Source organism: Pteropus alecto, unplaced genomic scaffold, assembly GCF_000325575.1.
Source record: "Pteropus alecto unplaced genomic scaffold, ASM32557v1 scaffold668, whole genome shotgun sequence".
NCBI lineage: Eukaryota > Metazoa > Chordata > Mammalia > Chiroptera > Pteropodidae > Pteropus > Pteropus alecto.
Genome location: NW_006441399.1, coordinates 94783 through 117829, shown reverse-complemented (window position 1 = coordinate 117829; position 23047 = coordinate 94783). Strand labels below are relative to the sequence as shown.

The 23047-nt window shown below is 38.7% G+C and overlaps 1 protein-coding gene across 1 annotated transcript in view; it reads right to left on the bottom strand.

Moving 5' to 3' along the window:
* Positions 1–3027: 3027 nt before the first annotated feature.
* Positions 3028–23047, bottom strand: part of LPXN (leupaxin) — a 31848-nt gene continuing 11828 nt past the window's right edge. The window contains exons 4-10 of the mRNA XM_006918793.3: positions 22850–22896; positions 16157–16256; positions 13373–13540; positions 12293–12466; positions 12093–12174; positions 4599–4747; positions 3028–4270 (exon numbers count right to left, since the gene is read on the bottom strand). Coding sequence (XP_006918855.1) covers positions 4001–4270; positions 4599–4747; positions 12093–12174; positions 12293–12466; positions 13373–13540; positions 16157–16256; positions 22850–22896 — 990 coding nt within the window. The 3' untranslated portion in view covers positions 3028–4000. The remainder of the gene's footprint in view (positions 4271–4598; positions 4748–12092; positions 12175–12292; positions 12467–13372; positions 13541–16156; positions 16257–22849; positions 22897–23047) is intronic.

Here is a 23047-nt window from a genome sequence, read left to right as displayed (position 1 = left end):
CTTACTGCATTCCCTATGCCATGCTCCCCATCCCCATGACCATCTATCAACTACTAATTTGTACTTTTTTAACCCTTCACTCCATTCTCTCAGTCCCCCAACCCTCCTCCTCTCTGGCCATCACCAGATTGTCCTCTATATTTGTGAGTCTGTTTTTGATCAGTTTGTTCTTTTTGTTCCTTAGATTCCACATAAAAGTGAAATCATATGGTATTTATCTTTCTCTGTCTGACTTATTTCACTCAGCATAATAACCTCTAGGTCCATCCATGTCATTGCAAATGGTAGGAGGTCATTTTTTTTTTTAATGGCTGAGTAATATTCCATTGTACATATGAACCATGACTTCTTTATCTAATCATCCGTTGACGGGCATTTGGGTTGCTTCCATACCTTGGCTATTGTAAATTGTGCTGCCATGTTGAAGTTGAAAAGAAATAAAATCTTCTCGTTTCTTGATCTGCTCATTCTCCGCTGTAGGAATTGTTCCATCACCACCTGTGATCTGAGATATCTTTCCCAGGAATTGTGGTAGTTATCCCTGGCAAAAAGAAGTGACTCCTAGAATACAGTGTCATTACTATTTGGGGATATCCAGGATAGAAAGGGAAGATGGATTGTTCTCACCAGGATGCTAAAGTCTGTGCTGTTGTCCAGAATCCACAGTCTATGAACCTAAACGGAGTTAGAAGCTCTCTTTCTACAGAAACTGACTTAGGGACTACGCATTTGCCATAACTGAGAAGGAGGAACCGTCTACATAAACTATCTCCTTTGGTACAGAGCAGATGCGAGGCATTGCTGCCTCTTGGCAAAGTTACACAGTTTTGACAAGCACAACTCAGGCACTGGCTCTTATTTGAGACTTTCTTCTCATCCACTGAACCCCAGTAGGTTTCCATTTCTCCCTGGAGCTCTGTGTTCTCAGCACTTACATGCTGCCCTGATGGTGAGTTTTACCTAGTGACTCAGCCTCCACAGTATTTTGGGGGCCGGTATTTGCTTTTTCAGTCCTATATTTTAGTGGCTGCCACCACTGCCCTTATTAAGGACTTGCTCATGTCAAAGACCCCTGTCCCTAAAGAAAGTTGTCATTCCCCCTCACCTTTATTTTGGCCAGAAGATCTCCACATTTTCAGGCTGAAGCTGCTCTGGATGCTTCTTACTGCTGTGCCCCTGGGGGCCTAAGGAAGACCAGTACATCTGCCTTGTGTCATTAATAGCACCATTATTCCTGGCTCTCTGCTGCTTTTGAACTCCGTAAAGCTCTCAGACACGTTTCCTCAGGGCTGGAGATGTCTACTTGCTTACCTTCTATATTACCTTGAAACTGAGCAACTCTTTAATACTTTTGCTTTTGATCTAATAGATGAATGAAATCATGATTACCACCTTTTTACCAGTAACCAGATCCTTAAAGTATTTACATCTCCTCTACAGAGCCCTTGTCTTTTGAGGAACTCAGTCCTGCCCTTAACTCTGGGAATGGTCCAGTTTGGTTAAATCCAAGCTGCATAGTCCATTCCTCCAGCAAAAATCACTTGTGAGTATGTGACCCACGCTAGTCCAGTCGGGATGAATCTCTGGACTTTCTTGCAAAGTAAAGAGAAGCCTTCTTTCTCCCTCTACTGGTCATGAAAGGGGAAGAATGAGCCTGGCGGCCATCCCATAACTCTAAGAAAAGTACATTCTAGAACGTATATGCAAAAATAATTGATATTTTTACTAAAGTATCACGTTGGAGGATTACTTATTCCAAAGAATAATTGGCCAAACTAATACATATATAGTATGCATGTATGTATGTGTATATATACATATATACACATGTATATATACACACGTGTGTGTGTGTGCGTGCGTGCGTGTGTGTGTGTGTGTGTGTGTGTATTCTGTTCTTTGAGGGTAGGTTTTATTTTTTTTTAAAGCTAGAAATTACTCAGAACCAAGAGTAAACAGGTAGATGGTCAGTTTGAGTAATAGTATTTCTGGGTTTTTAAAAAATAGAACTTTTTACTTGTGAGTGGCTTCTCCGGGGCCAAAATGCTGGTCCTGAAGGGAGCATATCCTTCTGAATGTTAAGTAAAGCCACGTACATTCATCATGAGAAGAACAACTCTCTACTTCATAACTCCACCATAGTGAGCTCTGGCTTTCCTCTGATATTATTAAATATTTAGATTCTTCTGAAATCTCAAAAGAGTTAATCCTTAACAAAAGTTTGAGCATCTGAACATTCTTTCTTAAGGGCTAAAACCCCAAGTTTGCTTTGTCAAATGGCCAAGGCAACCACGAACACTGCCGTATTAACACCTGCACATGACATCATAGAATCAAATGCAGCAAAGAGGATGTTTAGAAGTTGAACGTAAATTTTGCTTAGTCTGGCACTCTCAGCCAACCAAACAGGACATGAGGCCAGATGGCTCCCTATCTGTGTGGCCTTCCACGTAGCTGAGATGCATTCGAAGTTCCTATTTCATAGAATGAAATGTTACCACTTCCTTTTAACTCTTAAAACCCCTTATTATCCATTCCAACAAAGGAGATAGACATAATAAGCTTGGCAAGAATCATTTAATCCATCAGTGCTCCAAGAAATTCTATGCGCATACTGATCTGAAGACACCAAATTCAGTGTTACTTTTAAAAATACCTTTAGTGAAGGAGTTTCTCTCAGTAATTGAACCTGCTTTTTTAAACAAATAATCGTATAGTATCTTTAAGACTTTGTTAAGAACATTATAGTACAGATCTTATCAATATCTCTTTTGAGGAAGCTTACTTGAGGTGGGACATGAAAGAGTCAGATTATTTAATAACCTAACTAGCTTTTCTACAACCTTACTTGCAAATAATATTTTGCAGAGGAACAAATAATTGAGTAGAGATTTTTATTTGGGACTTGGATTTCCAAATCCAAAATAGAAAATGGTCAGATGACTTTTTATAGCATCTTTTTTCAGAGATGCTTTAAAAACAGCGATCTTGTTTGCCTTCATGAGACAATTGTGAAGTTAACATCCATTTTCATTTTTTAAACAGCTTTATTGAAATATAATTGACACACAAAAATCTGGATGAAATTAATATATACAGTTTTATGTATTTGGAGATATGCATGCATATGCAAATATGAATTTGCAAGTGCCTAGAGGAGATCCGATTTTTCTCCTTAGGTAATTTAAGAGATAAAAACAATTTTAAGAAGCTTTGTGACCTTGTAAGATGATTCATTTATCTAAGTGCAATAAAACAAAATGAATATTATGGGCCCAAATTAATAGAAAAGTTAGTGAACAAGAATCCCTCCTTTTAATTTATTTTGATTAAAAAAGAGCTTTTTGTATGGAATTCAAACAAAAGGTACGGTACAAATTTAATTGTGAATAGTGCCTAGTATATTAACATGAGAAGCAGAAAGTTTATCTACCAAACTAATGTGACATCGAAGCATTAAAACACAAGCCACTTTATTAATCAATGTTGTCAGCACCCTAAGCTGTCCAGGTAAAACTGACTTCCTCTCGAAAAAGAGAAATATACTGAAGGGAGATGCAAGGAGCTTAAGGGTGGTCCCCAGATTCCTGACAGCTAGGATAAAGTCCACAGCAGTGGTTGTGGGAAACTGAGTCACAGGGAAATATAGGAAGCTTGGAAAAGCCTCATTATGAGAGCCATCGAAGGGGTGGAACAAAGGAGTCTGAGGAAACCAGCTGTGAAATGAACATCTACGTGTGGGAAACACAGCTGCAGAGGCGCTAGACGCAGGACCCACGTCTAAACCCAAGTACCCAATCAGGAAAAGAAATAAGACCAGAACTCTAAAAATTAAGATTACGAGCCTGGTCACCTCACAGATAGAAGATTCCTCATTTGTTCACCCACTTTACTTTCTCTGTGAGCCTAGTGAGCAGAAGTCAGTAGCAACGAATGTACTCTTTTCTCTCTTGGTTTAAATTTCAGAGGGGTTCTGAAGAGGCAGTGGGTTCAGCTGAGATTACAGTGGGAAGAGCTTATTGAAGCAGGGTTGACAATAGGTCTTGTCATTCTGTTCCTTGAAGATTCCCTTTGACAACTGTGTCAGGCAGAAGGCACATACGAAGTGCTCAGGGTGGAACTTGTGGCCCATGGCACTGATGCAGCGGCCAGTGATGGGCTGTCCACATCCATAGCAGAGGGTGCCTCGGCGGTGATGGTAATGGAGCTCACAGAACGGACGTCCGTCCAGTTCAAAGAAGGAGCCAGTAGAGAAACTGCTGAAGCAGTCCTGGGGGTGGAGAGAAGAGAAAGAAAAGGAATGCAGATGTCAAGAAGTAAAACAGCAAGGTCAAGCCCTCAGCCTTGAAATTCCTGCCAGTTACCTGCTCGTTGCAGGAATTTGCTCAGGTCTTTGCCAAACAGAGGCTATGACATTGCCCACTTGTAAAACAGACAAGGACATGCCCACACCAGATGTTGTGTTTTGTGGCCCTTTAGAAAGCCTACATCCACTCCTCATCCCAGACTGTGAACCCTCTTAGCAGATGCAGTTCTGCTTCTCAGACGGATGAACTGCTGATTTTCCCTATTTCCAAAAGATAAGAGAGTATACCGACCCCACAAACAAAGCACTCTGGGTGCCAGACAGCGTCCATGGCTGAAAGGTAGTTCTCCAACACTGGGCGGTTGCAGCCACCACACTTGGGTGAGAACATGGCTAAGAAATCTTTTCGGCAATATGGCTTCTTGTCCTTCTCGTGAAAGCCTGAGAGAGAAAAATCAAGGGTTCACTGTTGCTGTTTGAGACAGTGAGACATGTTGGAAGCAGCGAAGAGGCCAATGGCTCCAACTCTCCCAAAATCAGTGTCTTCATATTCAAAATGGGGTGAATAACAGATACCTACCTCCAAGGGCTGTTATAAGAAACATGGATAGGGCAGGTAAAGGGTTTTAGTATTGTACCTGGTTCAAAGCAAGCATTTAACAGTGTTAAGATCTTTTCCTCCTCAATGCCTACCTCAGTCCTATACTTCCGTTAGCCTGTTCAGTCCTGTCTCCGGCCTTGATATGGCTAGCCTCATCTCGTGATTCAGAAATCAGTTCAAAAATCATCTTATCAGAGAGGCATCTCTTCAGCCGTATCTATCATTTCTTTTTTTATTGTCTTTATAGCACTTACCTTTATCTGAAAACATCTTTGTGGTCTGTCTTCCCTCATTGGAAGTATACAGCATCCACCGTCTATAACCTATCCTTGACCCTCACCCATAAAACAGGGGTCCCCAATCCCTGGGCCGCACAGCAGGAGGTGAGTGGCGGGCGAGCGAGCAAAGCCTCATCTGTATTTGCAGCCGCTCCCCAGCACTAGCATCACCACCTCAGCTCCACCTCAGATCAGCAGGCATTAGATTCTCATAGGAGCACTGGTTCCTGGTCCCAGCGCTAGCATCACCGCCTCAGCTCCACCTCAGATCATCAGGCATTAGATTCTCATGGGAGCACCAGTCCCTGGTTCCAAAAAGGTTGGAGACCGCTGCCCTAAAATATTGCACCTAAACCTAATCAAGTCTCTAGTTCTGAACTAATAGTTTGCAGAAAATACAGAAAGAGGAGGGGAGATAAAGCCAATAAGTTAAGCAACATCATGAGGAAGCAGCCAGTCAAATCAAGAACATGGGGCATTTATAGGACATAGGTTCCAGTTTCTTAACAAATAAATGGTATAAAAAGTGGGGAAAGGAGGATTGCTACAGAATTTAAAAATTTTAAGAGACAAAACAGTCAAATGCAAAGCATAGATCCTGCTTGGATTTTGAGTCAAACAAACCAAGAAAATGACATTTTTGAGAAATTTGAGAAATTTGGATATGGGTTTTAAGTAATAATGAGAAATTGTTAATTTCATTAAGTGTGAAGGTAGTTATATTTTTTTAAAAAGTTCTTATCAGTTGAAAGTGATGCATATTGAAGTATTTAATGATGAGATGACATGATTTCTAGAATTTGCTTTTAAATATGCCAACAAGGAATAAAGGGTGGGTGGGTATCAGAGGAAATTTGTTTCACAAAAATGTTGATATGTATTGAAGCTAACTAAGGAAGCACTTTTGTGTTTTTTGTTCCGTAACAAAAAAGTTTAAAAATCAGTTCATTGGGGTATAAGTGCTTTCTCTTTAATATGTGAAATTCTCACTCTTAGGAACATATTGAAAAACCCTGGCTAGAATCTTACAGATCCTATGTCCAAATAACGGAGGATGAGACACCACAGCGACTACCTTTTTATACCCTTTAAAGTCCATTTTACACATAGATAGCCCAAAAAGTAACATGTTTGAAATTATGAGTAAGCCATAAAACTCAAAAGAAAACAATAAAGTTGTAAGTTTTGCTAATTATTAGTTTAATTTCTAATTTTAACTAAGCAGTAGAAACAGTGATAAATAAATATACCCGATGATGGAAAACATATGGAGTGATTCACATATTTATATATTCCTGGTAATAAAGTTAAATGTTATTATTCTTTTGGAAAGCCATTTGATAATGTGTATCAATAATTAATTTAAAAAAATAGATATCTCAATCCTGGAATTAATCCATACAAATGACTCAAAAGAAGAGAATATTATGTTTAAAGATATTCATTGCAGCACTACTAAAACATCAGAAGTAATCTAAATATACTATTATGAATACATTTAGTTGTTTCCAATATTTGAAACTATAAATAATGCTTTTCAGGTGTATAATCTTTTATAATTTGCCTATATAAAGACCTGATGGAATAATTGATAAAATTATTGTCATAAAATTATAAAACTATATGGAGACTTAAGCAAAAAAAGGGAATTTTAAGTATACTATAACATATATATGCATAAATATTAATAAATATAGAAAAACATTGGTAGAAAAAAAATTTATATTGTATTGGTTTAAAAAGGTAATAAGTTATAAGTGAAAATTTCTGCAGTCTTTTTATTGTCTTTACATTTAAAAATATATATAATAAACTAATTCATCTTCAAGTTCTTATTCAAATGATATGTTCCCTCTGCTTTGAAAAGTGCTTTCCCAGGATACCCAGATGTTTGGGTACTTCACTCAGGGGTTTGCTTAAGAGAACAATTGACCTGACCATCCTATCTCAAACAGCATCTTATAACGAACTCACTCTCTCTCTTTCTCTCTCATTAGTTAGTTGGCTAGTTGAATTATTGTCTGTCTCCCTCTCTAGAATACAAGCACTATGAAGGCAGGAACTTTGTTTTTTTGTCACTGTCTCCCTAGTACCAAAAATGGTACCTGACGCATACATAGTAGTTGCTCGATAAATATTTAGTGATGAGCAGTCATGTGAACAATATTACAATAGCAAAATCAACAAATTACAACAGCAAAATTGAGACCACCAGCTCCAGAAGTAAGTTGTCTAGAATCTCACCTCAGGGTTAACTAGAATATGTACAAACATGTGAACTTTTCTATGCTAAAGAAATCTCCTTAGCATCTACTAGGAGAGTCTACCTTAAACGAAGATGACTAAGAAATCCACTTATACAGCACCTGCTTTGTACTTGTTCCAACTGAGAGCTCTACCTACAGTACTAAATCGAAATTAGATTCTTCACAGCGACACCCTCTCACATTTCACAAGTGAGAAAAGGGAAGCTTAGAGAACTCATATATTACCAACTTGTCAGTGGAAGAGCTGAGGTTCAAACCTAGGCCTAACGTCAAAGCCTAACTTGGATGTCACATGCCTAATTTAGATGCATCCTGACCTTGACAGTATCAGCTGAGCCCAAATATCATAACTTAGTAGCTTTGTAAATATGAGTGCTCTACCTCTGCCCCATTAAAACAGCATGTAAGCAAAGCACGCACAGTGGACTGGAAAGCAGCCCACTCAAGAACATGATTTCTAGAAATTCACTTTGATAGTAGCAGCCAGATCAAAGAAGGACTATAGGAGCAGCTAGAGGTGGGGACCCAAATCAGGTAGGTGTCGTTTTTCCATGATCCCGATTTGATATGACTTGCTTCATTCGATTATGCTGTCTCGGAAAAGCACTCAGTTTAACGGACTTCTGAGGCCTGTAGACCTAAGAATCTAAACCAATAATTTTATCAGCTGTCCTGCGTTCTTCTCCCCGAGACACAGAAGAGCTCACTTTACTTTTTTCACTTTATCAAAGAATGTCTAGAGTCTGTGCGAAGGCCTACTCTTCTTTTAAGAAAAACAAAGCAACATGCATGGCCATCTTTCTTGCTGTTGTGTGGCACAACATTTCTCAAGAGGCTGGTGTGCATCTATCACTGCAGAGCATGTCAATACGCAGATCGCAGGCTGGGCCCCACCCTCAGAGTTTCTGAGACAGTAGGTCTGGGATGGAACTCGAGAGTTTGCATTTTTGACAAGTCCTCGGGTGATGCAAACGACCTAAAACTGAGCTTGCCTACAAGTCGGTGTTACTTGAGGAAACCCTAAGACATACCAACTAATCTCGGAATGACTTTCATCTAGGCATCTGCAGGGTAGCTGGTCACAAGAATGAGACAGCAGGGAAGTGACAGCCTCTGTTTGAACTCAAGTAAGTCTCAGGAGAGAAATCAAAAGCAATCAGCCAAACTTTCTGTGATACCCCTGCATTCAGTATCCAATAAATTGAGAAAGTTTCAGCGCTTACTTTCCTGGAAGCTCTCTCTGGGGCCAATTACTTCTGAAGGATGGATGAGAGACACTAACAATTAAAAGTGTCACAGAGAGAAGGAGGTGCTGGGCCACAGGGGAAATCAGGGAGCACCAGCACGGCCTGGATAATGAACAATTAGAAAGAAAGACGAAGGCACCGAAGACCTAGTCCCTACAGGAGGATGCTAAGGCCTGATGTGCTTATCAACTTGAACCTTAAAGAAGAATTCCCTGAGCCGAAACAAAAATGCAGAAAATTTAATTTCCCAAAAGGCTCAATCGTTAAGCTGTCATTATAGAAACTCTGTGTGTGACTATGTGACTTGGGGTAAAGCAGGATGTCACCCAATTAATAGACTAACCATATAGTAAGAGACCTATTTACAGAAAGCAAAGGATATAAACAAAAATACTACCCAAGAGGAGCTTCTGATTAATAAATGGCATTTTTATCAGTTGTCTAAATAGGTACATATCCTAGGTGTGGCATTGTATTTATGTAAAGTCCTAAATGACCCAATCAACCTTGTTTGTTTAGAAATGGCCCAAACCAAGAACAGTGAGAACTAGCTACCTTCATGGTGCTTCCTGGTCATCCTATGGATTGGATAGTTTTCTTTTGTATATGACTTATGTCTCTCGAAATGTGTCTGTATCCTGTTTCTGTTCTATCCCAGTGTTCACTTGCTGACTGTTCTATCCCAGTGTTCACTTGCTGACTGTTCTACTCAACTAACTCTCAGAATTCTATGGCTACCAGTACCATATAAATTCACCATGACACATTTCAATATGCTTTAGATTAAATCTCAATGAAAAATGCCACGTAACTGAAGTGCAGTTGAGAAATGAAAGACCTAATGATTTGTGAAAAGCAGTGAACAAGCTTCAGTGAAGAAGCAAATTACTACAAAGCACTTTGCTAGTGGATTACATTCTTGCTACTCGATTCAGGTTTATCTTCACGTAAAGTAGATCACGTTGGTGCCAAGAAAGTAAAAAGATCTAACAGCAGAATTGGAATGGAGTGTCAGTCAAGGGGCAGTTACGATATTGTAGAAAAAACACAGAACTTGCAGAAATAAGATCCGAATTTAAATTCCAATTCTTTGACCTTCCGGTTGCATGACTTTAAGAAAATCACTTTACCTCTTTGAGTTCAGTGTTTTCATCTATAACCAGGTAACATGTGGAATAAAATTACTCTCACAAGATTGTGGTGGAGATTAAGTAAATAATAGTGAGAAATATACAAAATAATATGCCCATTATTAAGAGAGTCCCTGTTGGCCAGGGACATGACGCGTGAGATTATCTTCACTCCCTCTTGAAACATCACTAACATGATAGTTAAAGAATTGTTTAAAATAGAAAGACTCACAAGGAAAAGGAGAAAAGGAGAGGCGATGCCACAGGTGAGATATCAATAAAATTTTCAAAAATTTAGAGTAGGTATAAGAGTGGCAACTAGCTTGGCAAAAACGAGAAAACTGAAAGCTACATCTCTACCAAGGAGAGGTACCAATAAAACTGACGCCATCCAGAGCGTCATAATATCAGGGGGGCTCAGGAACTGAATGTATAAAACAGTCTTCAAGGCTGGAAATGAGATTGGTTGCAAGTCTGAAGAGCTGTTGGACAGGTGGAGGCCATAATCCCCTTCCCTGGCCTCCTGTAGCCTTTTAAAGAGCCCACCAGGGGAGAGAGTAGCTATCACTTGAAATAACTTGGGAGCTTTAGCTATTGCACAGACTGAATTACCTAAGGACTCAGTTTCTTGTTTTGTGTTTTAAATTGATTTTCTACTTAGACCTGTTTGTTAAGAGTAATCAGAAAAGACATGGAACTGCCTAAGTTTTTATTTAGGAGAGAGAAGAAAACATTCCCCATTGAGTTACTTCTGAAAGGACAGGAAAAGACAAAATAAAGAAGCTTTCTGATTCTATGCATGAGTCATATTTGTTCAAAACAAATATAAAAAGAAGTCAGGAAAAAAATCAAGACAATTCAGAAAACAAAAGGGACAAAAAACCTGCAAAAAGAGAAAAACAGATCACACAAAAAGGATCAGTAATAAGAACAAAATCTTAATAAAAACTTCTCAACAATAGAATCTGGAAGACAGTGAAGCAAAGACATCAGAATTATGAGAGAAAAGAGTTTCCACCTAGAATTCTATACCCAGGCAACAGAACAAAACTATTTTCAGAGATTCAAGGTCTCAAAAATTTTACCTCCTATCCATTCTCAGGAGCTACTAGAGGAGGTGCTCCACCAAAATAAAGACAGTAACATGCACAAAAAGCCATGTGATCTGAAAACCGAGGATCCAAAGAGGAAAACAGTAATAGGAATCACCAAGATAGAGACCCAGAATAACTGCTCCTCAGCAGGCCTGAGGAGAAACCATTTCAGGCTAGAGCAGGGGGATGAAAGTCTCCTGGACCAATGTCCACAAGAAAAAACAAATGAAACTGACCTTTCGTCACATGTGGTTGACCATTTTGAGAAGGATTTTACAGTTCTGTCAGATAAATTAGCGATAAGTACAATGAAAATTAAGCTAATGGAAAAGGTATCCAAATATTAACTTTGAGAAAAAACAAATTTATACGAAAAGGAAACCATGATTATAATGATACTAATTATTATCATGTCTCCATATGCCAGGCACTATTCTCAACACTACTGGTATTGTCTCTTAAAATCCTCAAAATGATCCTATAAAATAAGCATTTTTATTAGGCCCATTTTACTGATGAGGAAAGTGATGTACAGAGAAGTTAAATGACTTGAATAACATCATATAGATTTGAACCTGGCAGTCTGACTGCAAAATCCGTGCTCTACTATAATCCTAGTCTGCTACCTGGCTCAACTGTGAGCAATATGTATAAAATCATCTGCATGTACATGCTGAACACTGATCTGACCCGACTATATATTGAGAGGATGGAGGGGAGGGGAAATATGTTGGTGGTAAGGTGGGATAGTTATAAAATTTCTAAATCCTCATGTCCCCTAGTAAAAAGTGAATATACAATGATTCAAATTGGGGGGATCAATCTATAGTTGTATATTATTTAAACCACAAGTAAATAACAGAAAAAAAGTTTTAAAAAATCAGAACTTGGGGTGGAGAAAATCTAAAAAATCTAGATTTGGGGTGGAGAAAAAAGAAGCAGGGGTCAATCTTTTTCACTATTACCCTTGAAGTAATGTTCGAGTTTTTAAACTAAGCATTCATATTTCTTTGATGAAAAAATTCAATTTACACAAAATTTATAAATGTTGGAAAAAGGGGGAGAGGGATGACATCTCGTAACTGAAATGGGCCCTTGGATGGTAGTGACAGGAACCTGGTCTATCATGGTGGATCAAGGAAGGCAGATCAAGGTACCCCGGGTCGTACCTTCTGCACCAAACACCTCTCCACAGTGAGAGCAGAAAAAATGCTCTGGGTGCCAGGTTTGGTTCATCGCCGTCAGCACTTTCTAGAAAAAGAACACACACAGAGAGAGATGAGAATGCCACAGAGATGTAAAACGTAACTCCGGTTCTAAATGAGTGAGTACGGGCTACGTGAAAGCAGGGGGAGAGGGGTTTACTTACATCCAGGATGGGTGCGGCACAGTAAGCACAGCGTGGAGAGAAAAGATGGTGGTAGTCCTCGGAACAGTAGGCCAAACCACTCCGCTCAAAGAAGGGACTGGAGCCAATCTCTTCTTTGCAGTGACTACAGACGAAGTGCTCTGGATGCCATGCTTGCCCTAGGGCATGGATGACCTGGAGGATGAAACAAAGCCTGGCACGGGAGCCCAGCAGGATGAGCTAGGGCCTGTGGGTTGCACAACTCTGGAGGGCCCTCTTCACATAGCGCTCTATGTAAATGGCACTCCCTGGAGACACGCAACACTGAGGCCTGGACCTAGGTCCTCCCTGTGCAGCCTGTTGTCCGTGCTTTGGGAAAAGGGTGCCCGCTTCCCTGACTGCTCACGTTGATAACGCCTGGAAGTGTTTGTTATGGCCATACTGCCCCAGAGGGCGGGAGAAACAGAATAGAGCACAGCAGTGACACACAAGAGATGACTACAGCCTTGGTGTGAAAGGGATCCCTGGAAGGGGAAAAGGACAAATGACAGTTTTCACTCCCCTGATCTGAACATCTCACCTTACGCCCCATGCAGACAGGTCTCACAGACCTTTATTATGGTTTTGGTGAAGGATGATGCAGAGCAGGGGTTGTAGCCATGATTTGAAGCTGAATGCGGCTGAAAATTGTGTTCAATCGATTTAAATTGGGGATGTTTGAACAGAAGGAGCAGTGAGAAAGTCACTTTCAGTAAAGGCAGTCCAGAAAAGTGGTTGAGAGCTCAAACTCGGGAGTCAGAGTCTCCTGGGTTCAAATCTTAGTTCTACCTCTTACTAGATTTGGACCTGTCAGTTAATGTCTCCTGAGCCCTCAGTTTCCTCATCTTTACAAAGGGGACGATAATAAGTCTTCCTTAATGGAATAATGTGACCATTAAATGAAGGGATACTTGCAAAGCACTTAGCTCAGTGCCTAGAGCACTGTAGAGTGATCAGTAATGAGTAACTATCACTAAAACATCTTAGAACATAAGGAAAAAGAGCAGTCCTTGGTAGGACAGACATAGATGGCTATAGGACCAACACTTTGGCCCTTCCCACCTTTCCAGCAATCGGCTTCCGGCAGGAAGCACAATGGCCCTTGGGCACTGTGGCAATTCCAAGGTCCTGCAATTCCTGCTCCAAACCCCCTAGCATCGAGTCCAGGGAGGCCTTGTGATCCTGCTTGTCTGGTAAGTGCTTCTTGCTGTCATCTGCTTTCACTGCAACCTGGTACCGAGGAGAGAACCATGAAGAAAGTCAACCTCTTGGATGTTTATCCTCATTGGCATCTTCTGCCTGATCCTATCAGCTCACCTCTACTGACTGACCCTTTAGTCTTTCCTGAACTTTCCTCCAAGGCATGGAAAAATTCAACACTGTAATACTAATCAAAATGCTTTCATTCTTTTTCATTCTAAGTTCCTCAGGACTCAGGAATGAAATCTGACTAATCTTCCTTCATTTGTAAATCTTTTTGACCTAGAAAAATGAATAGATGAAGATGATACCTTTTCTGGCTCTTATGGTGACCACAGGTCCACGATTAATTTTTTTATTCATTTATTCTATAATGTTTATTGTGCACCTAGTTTGTGCCAATCACTGCTCTAGGCTCATGAAGTTTACATTTTCTGGGTAACAGACAATAAACAATTAAATAAATATATGATGTAATGTCAGGTAGAAATAAGATATGTTATATACTGAGATAAAAGCGACAGAGAGTGAGATGGTGAGGAAGAATTGATTTAGACACAGGTGATCAGAGAAGGACCTCTAAGGATGTGATATTTGTACAGACATTTGAGTGATGTACTTAGGGACACAGAAATATTGATATTTGTGGGAAAAGCATTCCCGAGGGAGGGGAGACCCAAGGGAAAGAAAGAGTTTGGTACATTTGAAGAATAGCAAGAAAGGTCAGTGAGACTGGAGCAGAGGGAGTGAGACTGACTGTGGCAGGAGAAGATAATGGAGAGAGAGGCTAAGATCTCAACAATCACATTTTTACCCTCATGGTAAAAGCTTGGGTTTTATTCAAGGGAGACAGAACCATTGGAGGGCTTCAAGCATGAGAGTGAAAGAATCTGATTTATAAGACCCTGCGGTAGCTGAGAAAGGAATGAAGTGTAGAATGGAACTAGAGACATTAGGTAGGTGGGAGACTATTATGATCACTCAAACCAGAAATAATGACTTAGACCAGTGTTAGCAGAGAGGGTGGTAAGAAGTTGTCAGATAAGACTTGCTGAGGGATTGTACTTATTTAAGCAAAACTCCAAAATAGTTATTGTAAAATGTTCAAAGGAAAAGGCTCAAATTACAAAGAAGATGCTCAATTTATCCTTCATCAACTCATGTCCTGATTCCATCTCTCCCAACTCCTTTCCAATCAGGCTACGGCTCTATCTAATACTCCTCGATCAGAAAACTACAATGGCTGTCCATCGCTTCTGGCATCAAATCTGCACACATCATACAGGTGTTCAGTCTCCCACCCGCTCCCCTCGCTTTACCTGTTCAATCTCATCTTTCATCACTCAGTAAAAAGCCTCCATTGTTTAAGGACAGTCAGGGGCTCTGCAGTCTCCTGAACGTGATCTGTTACGTGATCTGACTTCAGGCCTCTACTTATCCTATTTTTCCTGACAGGAATAACCTCGCATTATCTTGCTAATCCAAAATACTCATTTCCCTTCAAGGAACTTTTATCATCTGACAGATTTCCTTCCTCTCTTGTTATATAATGTTAGTTAATGTTGAAAAGATTAGTGTTCAAAAGGTTAATGTCTAAAAAGCCTGAAAAGGTGACCAGAATTAAATATGAATAATAACTAAGTAAAAACAATAATATATCTATTTCTACATCTGCATTTACATCTGCATCTATTTACTTGTGTGTTCCAGAGTACATCTGAATAGATAATGTAAGAAACCGGAAATACTGACTACCTCCATACGACAGAACTGGGTGGCTGGGGACAGAGCCAATAAGGAAACAGTTCACTGTAAACTTTTGTTACTTTTGATTGTTGTACAATGTGAATGTATGGCCTATCAAAAAATAAACAGCTATTTTTTTAATGTAAATAAACCAAGACACATGCTAAATCAATTAGAAAACACCACACAATTAAAAGTCCTAATGTAGAATATTTTTCTAGTATTTCCAGGTATATGGCACAATGAGGAATGCACTCAGCTTTATGGTGAACGTTAAAGAAAATTTGTTTCTGATGTTTATTCATTCGTCCCTCTAATAAGCACATATTATTCACATTGTGTCAGAAACTGTGCTGGGCATTAGGAGTCCAGAGGTGAGCCACAAAGATAAGGTTCTTGCCCCGTCCCCATTTTTATATACTGCCTTGAAATTATTTCATAGCCACCTCATGTGTGCATATCAAATCCTCCAATTAATTTAGAATGGTCGGATTCCCTACCTTAAGAATTCTAGATGATATTTCCCTTAAATTCTTAAGCCCATTTATCTGATTTGCATTCCCTGCCTGCCACATGAGCTTGCCACTCATGCCCTGGAGGCTAGAGCAAGGAGTTGGATTTTATCTCAATATGGGGCTCAGGACTCCTCATGCTTATCGTCAAAGCGACACTCTGATTGCCCTTGCTCTGCCCCAGGTTGTGCACAAGCTCTGCTCTGCCCTGCTCAGGCAGGTCCTCTTACCAGTCCTGTCACACTTCATTTGGCCTTGCTGCTGATGCCCTCAGGGCTTGTCCCAACTAGAGCACTTCCTCTCTCATCTCTATCATCCAAAGGGAGAATGTGGAGCTGGGTTCCAAAAAGATAAAGCCTGAAGGCTTTATCACAGGGACTGTGCTCACCTTGGCCTGCATTTCACACAGGTGGGCCATGAGCTCATCCAACTGAGTGGCTGCTGAGGTTTTAGGAGGTGGTGGTGATTCCTTCCGCTCTTGAATCTCACTATAAGGAGAAAACAAAAAATCAGACAAACACATCAAAACTCAAACAATGTTAAGCTCCACATTCCCCTTTAGGAACACTTCTAAACTGTCATTCATTTTCCCAAAATAACTTAATTCGACGGATGAACTCGATTTTGTGCTATGTATTTATCTGGACACAAAGATACTATGATCCAGGCTCTGATCTCAAGGAGCTTAAAGTTTGCTTGGCAAAATAAGGCATTAGCTTCTGTTAACACTCATAAAACAAAATACAGGTGGTTTCTTAAAGTATGCGGAACAGACATTAGGAATGTAGAGAGGTCAAGGAGAGTTTATCAGAGGTGGGCATGGGGGTGTGGGATGGCCTCTGAAGAATGGAAAGGGTTGTGAAGGCAAAGAACATTGTAGGGGGAGGGCAGGGAGAAGGAGAGAGAAGCTTAAATAAAAACAGCAGAAATGTGTTTAAAAATACCATGGCTAGGTAGTGTTTATACCAGTCATCCAAGGATAGTTCGACATTATGAAAAGGATTAATACAATTCATTATAGTAACAAGAGAAAAATTTAAAAACATATTGATAGGTGATGAAAAGCAGTTAAAAACAAATTCAACCACCATTCCTATTGTTTAAAATCAAGGGAAAAAAATTTCATAATTTGATAAACTACATCTATAAGAAATGATAAAGAGCCTTATATTTGAGAGTGGAATACTAAGCATGTTTCTAATTGAGAGAAAAGGACGAGAATCCTACTATCACTGCTGGTCTTCAAAATTATTCTAGAATGCATTATCAACTGTATTTAAAAGTAAAAATAAGAGATGTATATATTTTGAAGAAAAAGGCAAAGCACTCTCCTATTTTCTTTTTAAATAGATGATATGATCATATACCCAGACAATATCAGGTAAATGATCTAACAATTATTATAATGAATAAAAATATCAGGATGGTGACTAGATAAAAGAATAAAATGAAATAATTAGTATAACAGTTAGTATCTTTTCTATAGACCAGCAGTGACCAATTCGAAAATCTAATGAGAAGAAAAGAACGTTTATACAATACTAATAAAAAAAAGATTAAATATTAAAGAATACATTTAACACAAAATATGTAAGATTTCTATGAAGAAAAAACACTGGCAGATATAAAAGAAGATCCACAGAAATAAAGATACATGATACGATGTCAGTTTCCCCCAATTAAACCGTAAATGCAATGCAATTCATGTAAAAATCCTAATAGAATTATTCATGTTAATTAATAAGCCAATATTAAAATTCATAGGCTAGAATAGTCAAGACAAATTTGAAAAAGGAAAAGAAAAAGAAAGAAGACTTGTCCCAATAGATGCAAAATCCTATAAAGTGATAATAATTAAATTTGTGTGAAATGAATAGATCAAAAGAGTGGACTAGTGAACCCAGATACAGACTCCTATGACACTGCCTATGATAAACATGTCATTTAAAATCATCAGAAACAGACTCCAAAGGTATGACAACCTATTTGGAACACAGTAAAGTTAGATGTGTAACACACTATACACATGAGTAATTTTTAAATGAATTAAATATATAAATATTTTTAAATATAAAAATACTAGAAGAAAATGGATAATATTGTTTATAATTTGGGGTGATGAAGACTTTCCTAAGGCATAAAACTCTAAAGTGAAGTCAAAAAAGAAAAATATCAACAGTGTAAAAAATTTTTAATAAGTAAATATTTAAAACAAATAATATAAAAAAGTCTCTAAATCAATAACAAAAAGACACCCCAATAGAACCTGAGCTAAGGAAAAAAAGGCAAATTTCAAAAAAAGAAATTTGAATGTTAACTATATAAAAATATGCTCATTCTCAATCTTTAAAATGCAAATTAAACAGTGAGTTACCAATTTTTACCCATTAGTCAAAATGCTGAAAGATTGACAATTTTCAGTGTTGGCAAAAGTCAGCATTATATCTACACATACACATTTACGTATACCATAGGTAGCTATGTAATTGTATAATATCCTTTGCAAGGCAGCAACTATCAATATTTCAAATGTAAATACCAATTTCACTTCCAAGACTCTACCTTAGAGAAAAATTGGACATATCTATAAAGTAATTACAAAGACATTCCTTAATATACAAAACAATACAGTTTTTATGAGCAAATGAAAACTAAACCAAATGGAGATATAGTCAAATAAATCATGGTTTATTCGCACTATGGAATACCACGCGCTGCTAAAAAGAATGCAGACATAGATTGATATGACCTAAGGGAGACTTTGAAGATACACTGTTAACACAATAAAGCAAATCCAAGGAAATTATGAAAAATCCTTCCATTTATGTAATTTTATAAGCACATAGACATAAATGTGAATATGCATACACAAAGGTATATAAGGAGACATCCCTGACAGCAGCAGTTACCCATAAAGCTGGCATTCAGGTGCTGGAAGAAAGACTCCAGGAGAGGTAGGCTAGCTTTATTCTCTGTATATTTCTGAATTCTTTAACTTTTTTTAAGACTATTTTTTAGAGCTGTTTTAGGTTCACAGCAATATTGAGCCGAAGGTACTTCTTTGACTTTTTATATAATGAGTTTATAAAATAGTTGTGTATATATTGTTATATTTGCAAAAAAAAAAAAAGGTCACTGATACCAGGAAAGAAGTAATATACATGGCCAACAGGTGAGGTGGTAGGGGTGGCGGATGGAGCATCATAGTGCAGTTCTCACGTATGTCTGAGTTATACACATGCTCATATTTATATGTCATGATTCTATAAGTGATCTTCAGTAAATGACATTAATATGGTCATGATATTGTGATTCCTACTAAAAATTCTTCTTAAGGATAAAATTAATATACTAAATGTAGAAAATTTTAAAACTGCAGAGGAATATAAAGAAAACATCTGAACCACACATAATCCTCTTTTTGAGAGGCAATTAATTCCTCTACACATGTTGGCTTATAGCTTTACGATATTCTATGATTGTGTGTAATTTTAGAAAATTAGAATGATTTTTTTCATGTTTTAAAGTGAACATTTTCCCATATCCTTATGCACATCTTTTTCTGTCCTTTGCAATCACAATAGCTAACATTTATTGAGTGTCCACACTAAGCCAGGCCCTCTGTAAAGAGTTTTACACATATCCTCATTAAATCCTCATAACAATCTTAAGAGTAAGGTATTGTCACTCCTAGAGGAAAAAAAAAATGGGGCTTAGAGAAGATAAAAACATTGCTCTACATAACACAGCTAGTAAACAACAGAGTTTGGGCCTATAGACTGCAAAGCTTATGTTCCCTCTCACCATGCTAAACTATCCCCCAAAATGATGTTTAAAGGATATGTAAGTTTTCAAATGTGTAATGTGTCATGGTTTATAAAACCAATTATCTATTGTTAGACACCTAGATTGTTTACAACTTTTGCTATTATCGATACTGCTAAATAAATATTTGCACCCATATTTATTTATTTCCATAGAGTAAATTTTGAGAAGTAGAAAAACTGAGTCATGCAGGCAACTGACTCGAGTAACGTTTATAATCAACGTTAATCAAGAGAGCTCAGCTAACGCCCACCAAAGCGGCCCTCCCCTTCTCTTTTCTCTCTCTCTCGCATGCACAGCTATAGATAAAACCAACTATTCTAAGTTTTTCACTAAATATATTTTCAAAAATAAAAACACAAATTGACTACTTTACTTATTTTTATGTAACTACCAACCAGGATACAAGTAGAAGAAATATGGCTCTCTCCTCTCTTAAGGAAAGAGGACTCTCTCTTGGGTTGGGTACATGTCCAACTACTGACTGACTTACATTTGATTACTTAACAACAGGAAAATGTAGGAGGAAAGTGGAAATCTACCCCTCTTAAGATAAAAGACTTTGCCTTTTAGGTACAACATGGCCTCTTTCCAGACATCAGATTTTTTTTTTTTTTAAATCTGGAAACAAAAATGGTCAGGTATACAAGTGATTGATTCATTCCTTGGAGGTTCCAAGAAAGTGCAAAGGAGCGGGTCCCTCACAACTCTTTTCAGTCATAATCCCTTAGTAATTGCTGCCACAGGTATGTGTCTTGGAAATACAAAAGGTGGCTGGACTGTGAGCACATTCTTCTGGCCTGTGCCCCGGCATAGTATAAGTGTAGTTTTTAATGTGGGTTTGTACAATTCTGAAAGCCTGTCCGTCTCACAGTTGGGACATACTTGTGTTTATTCAAAGAATTCTTGCTGTGTTTTTAACCAGACTCCTAGTGCAATGAAAAAAGGGAAGTAAATCATTGTCATGATACCCTAATGGTAATTGAGTCAGCAATATGACATTCTAAGTAAGAAATGAGAGCTTTCAAAGATTGATGATTAGATCACTACGGGAAATGTTCTCAAGAGAGGAACCTCAAATTAGAGCTCCTTTGATTTGTCTGCTTACTTCTTGAAAACAGTAAGGGTAGTTTGCTAGGCCAGCAGCAACAACTTACTTCATTACTCAGGGATTTTAATAATATAAATCACAAGAGATGTGTTTCAGAGAATCCAGACTTCTCAAGTGAGGGGCTTCATTGTGCTGGATTTTTTCCCCTATTCATTCCTGTTTTTATGAATTGTTTCTCCCTCTTCTTACCAAAATTATTTTCGTACTTATAAAAAATACATTTCTAAATTATTGGTCATAATGTTAATAATATATAATAATATATAACTTACATTAGAAGTATTTTTACATTGCTATATTCACAACTGGTATTGAATATACTTTCAAGGTCCAAAGTAATGTTTGCTTCATTTAAGCAAATCAGAGGAAATGGTAAACACAGAATGTAAGAATTCTAGTTTCTATCTATGCATGTCAGACTGGTCCACTCTGAATTATACAAGCCTCAGAGATTTGTACCAATCTATTATATATCTACTGAGTCACCTGGATTTTGTATCAGTCTCCCACAAAGGTCTGCAAAGCAAGTATCATTCAGTAATGGGAAGGGTATCAGCTAAGGTCCACTAAGAATAATATAAAAACTGGGAGTAAACAGGAGAAATTTAATACAGAAATTTGATTACACAAGTGATGGGAGAGCTAAAAAGCAAACAGAGGACACTGAGGGAACCCAGAGATTAGCCACGGCAGGAAGTCATTAGGCCACAGCAACAAAGCAAAGAGGCAAGTTACCAGAGCCCCGGGGCCCAAGTCAGCAGCACAAGCTGGAATCACAGCTGAAGCCATGAAGGAGATAAAACTGCTGACAGAGACACTGTGGGGGGAGTGTGAGATTGGGGGAGAAAACGCCTTAAATTTCCCTGCCTCTCGCCCTCCAGTCTCCCCACAATGCTTCCCATTGGTTGAAGCCAGTGAGAGAAAACTGGCCTGGAGCCTAGAAAACACCGCCTACAGGGGTTGGTTCCCCTGTTATACAGAGCAGAGAAGGAGAAGGGGGACAGATGGGTCTGAGAGGAGCTAGATCAAAGACTTACTATGGGGGAGGGCCACCGGCAAGTTAGTATTGTTGTGCCATCAATTGCTCAGAAGACAGATCAGAGAAATGGCTGCTGGTTGAGCTGGTTTTCATGTTATATGTTCATTAGTGTCCCCATCAAAGTCTAGGCATCCTGGATTTAAAAAGCTAAATATGTACTATGAGTCTATTGTGTGCTGGGTACTGTTTTGTTGTTGTTGTTGTTGTTTTGCTCTGTTTTGATTTTTTTTTACAGAGGGGTTGACAGGGAGGTCTAGGGGGTCTGCCCCAGGCAACTTCTCAGAACGGGAATTAACTGGCAGTTGTATTAATATATTAGCCTCCATCCCATCAGAGTAGAAAGTGGCCTCAAGTGGGAAGTTATAAAAAGACTTCTTGATAACGCAGGTCCTTCCCTTATGTGGTGTCAGGCATGGGCCACTGGCTGCAATTCTGAAACTAAGGTGTGGTGCAGTACTCTGTACTGAGCATGAGCCGTGACTGTCTACATTTTAAGACCTTTGTTTCCCAGAGAGTTGTCTGATTTTTAAAACTGCACCTGAAGACAGAATGAGGAAAGTGGCCTTCTAATTTTTTCAGACTGTTGTTACTGCTTTGGTCAGCAGAAACGATTTAGTAAATGGATCTGTTTCAAAATGTAACTTTTGTGAAAAAGGAAGTCCTTCCATCCACTAAATAAATGCTGAGCAAATATGGAATGAAACAATATACACTCATCAGTCTGTCATGGAGACCCACTACCTTAGTTCAGCCCTGAACTAAGTAAGACCCACTCTCTTAGTTCAGCTCCTACTCTGTTGGCATCTTGCTGAAATTTCTGTTGGTGGCCTGGAATAGCTGGGCCAAACATCTGTGATGGTTCGACCTATTTATACTATTTCAGGTGGTGAAGGAAACAGAAGAGCCCATCAGCCTGGATACCCATCTAGAAGCCAGGCGCCTTGGGACACTGCCAAGTCAGCCTGGCCGAATTCCACCTCTGCTCGAAGAGTATGGAGAGAGGAGGAAGGTGGTGGGCAAATTCTAAGCAAATTTATGTCCAAACGCAGACTGAATAATCATCTAATAACTTTAATTTTTTCAAGTATTTAATAATAAAAAAATACCTGTAGACATTGGGTTCCTGGATACTGGTAGTATACACGAGCTGCACCTAAGACAGAGTGACAGAGAACAAAGAATAAATTCCTGTTAGTAGAATGTCAGCACTTATCTACACCCAGAAAGAGAGGATGTTTCTAGCTTGATAACTAGCATATCTCTGAGACCTTCTTTTAGAAGGCAGAAGAATACCAGCCACCCCA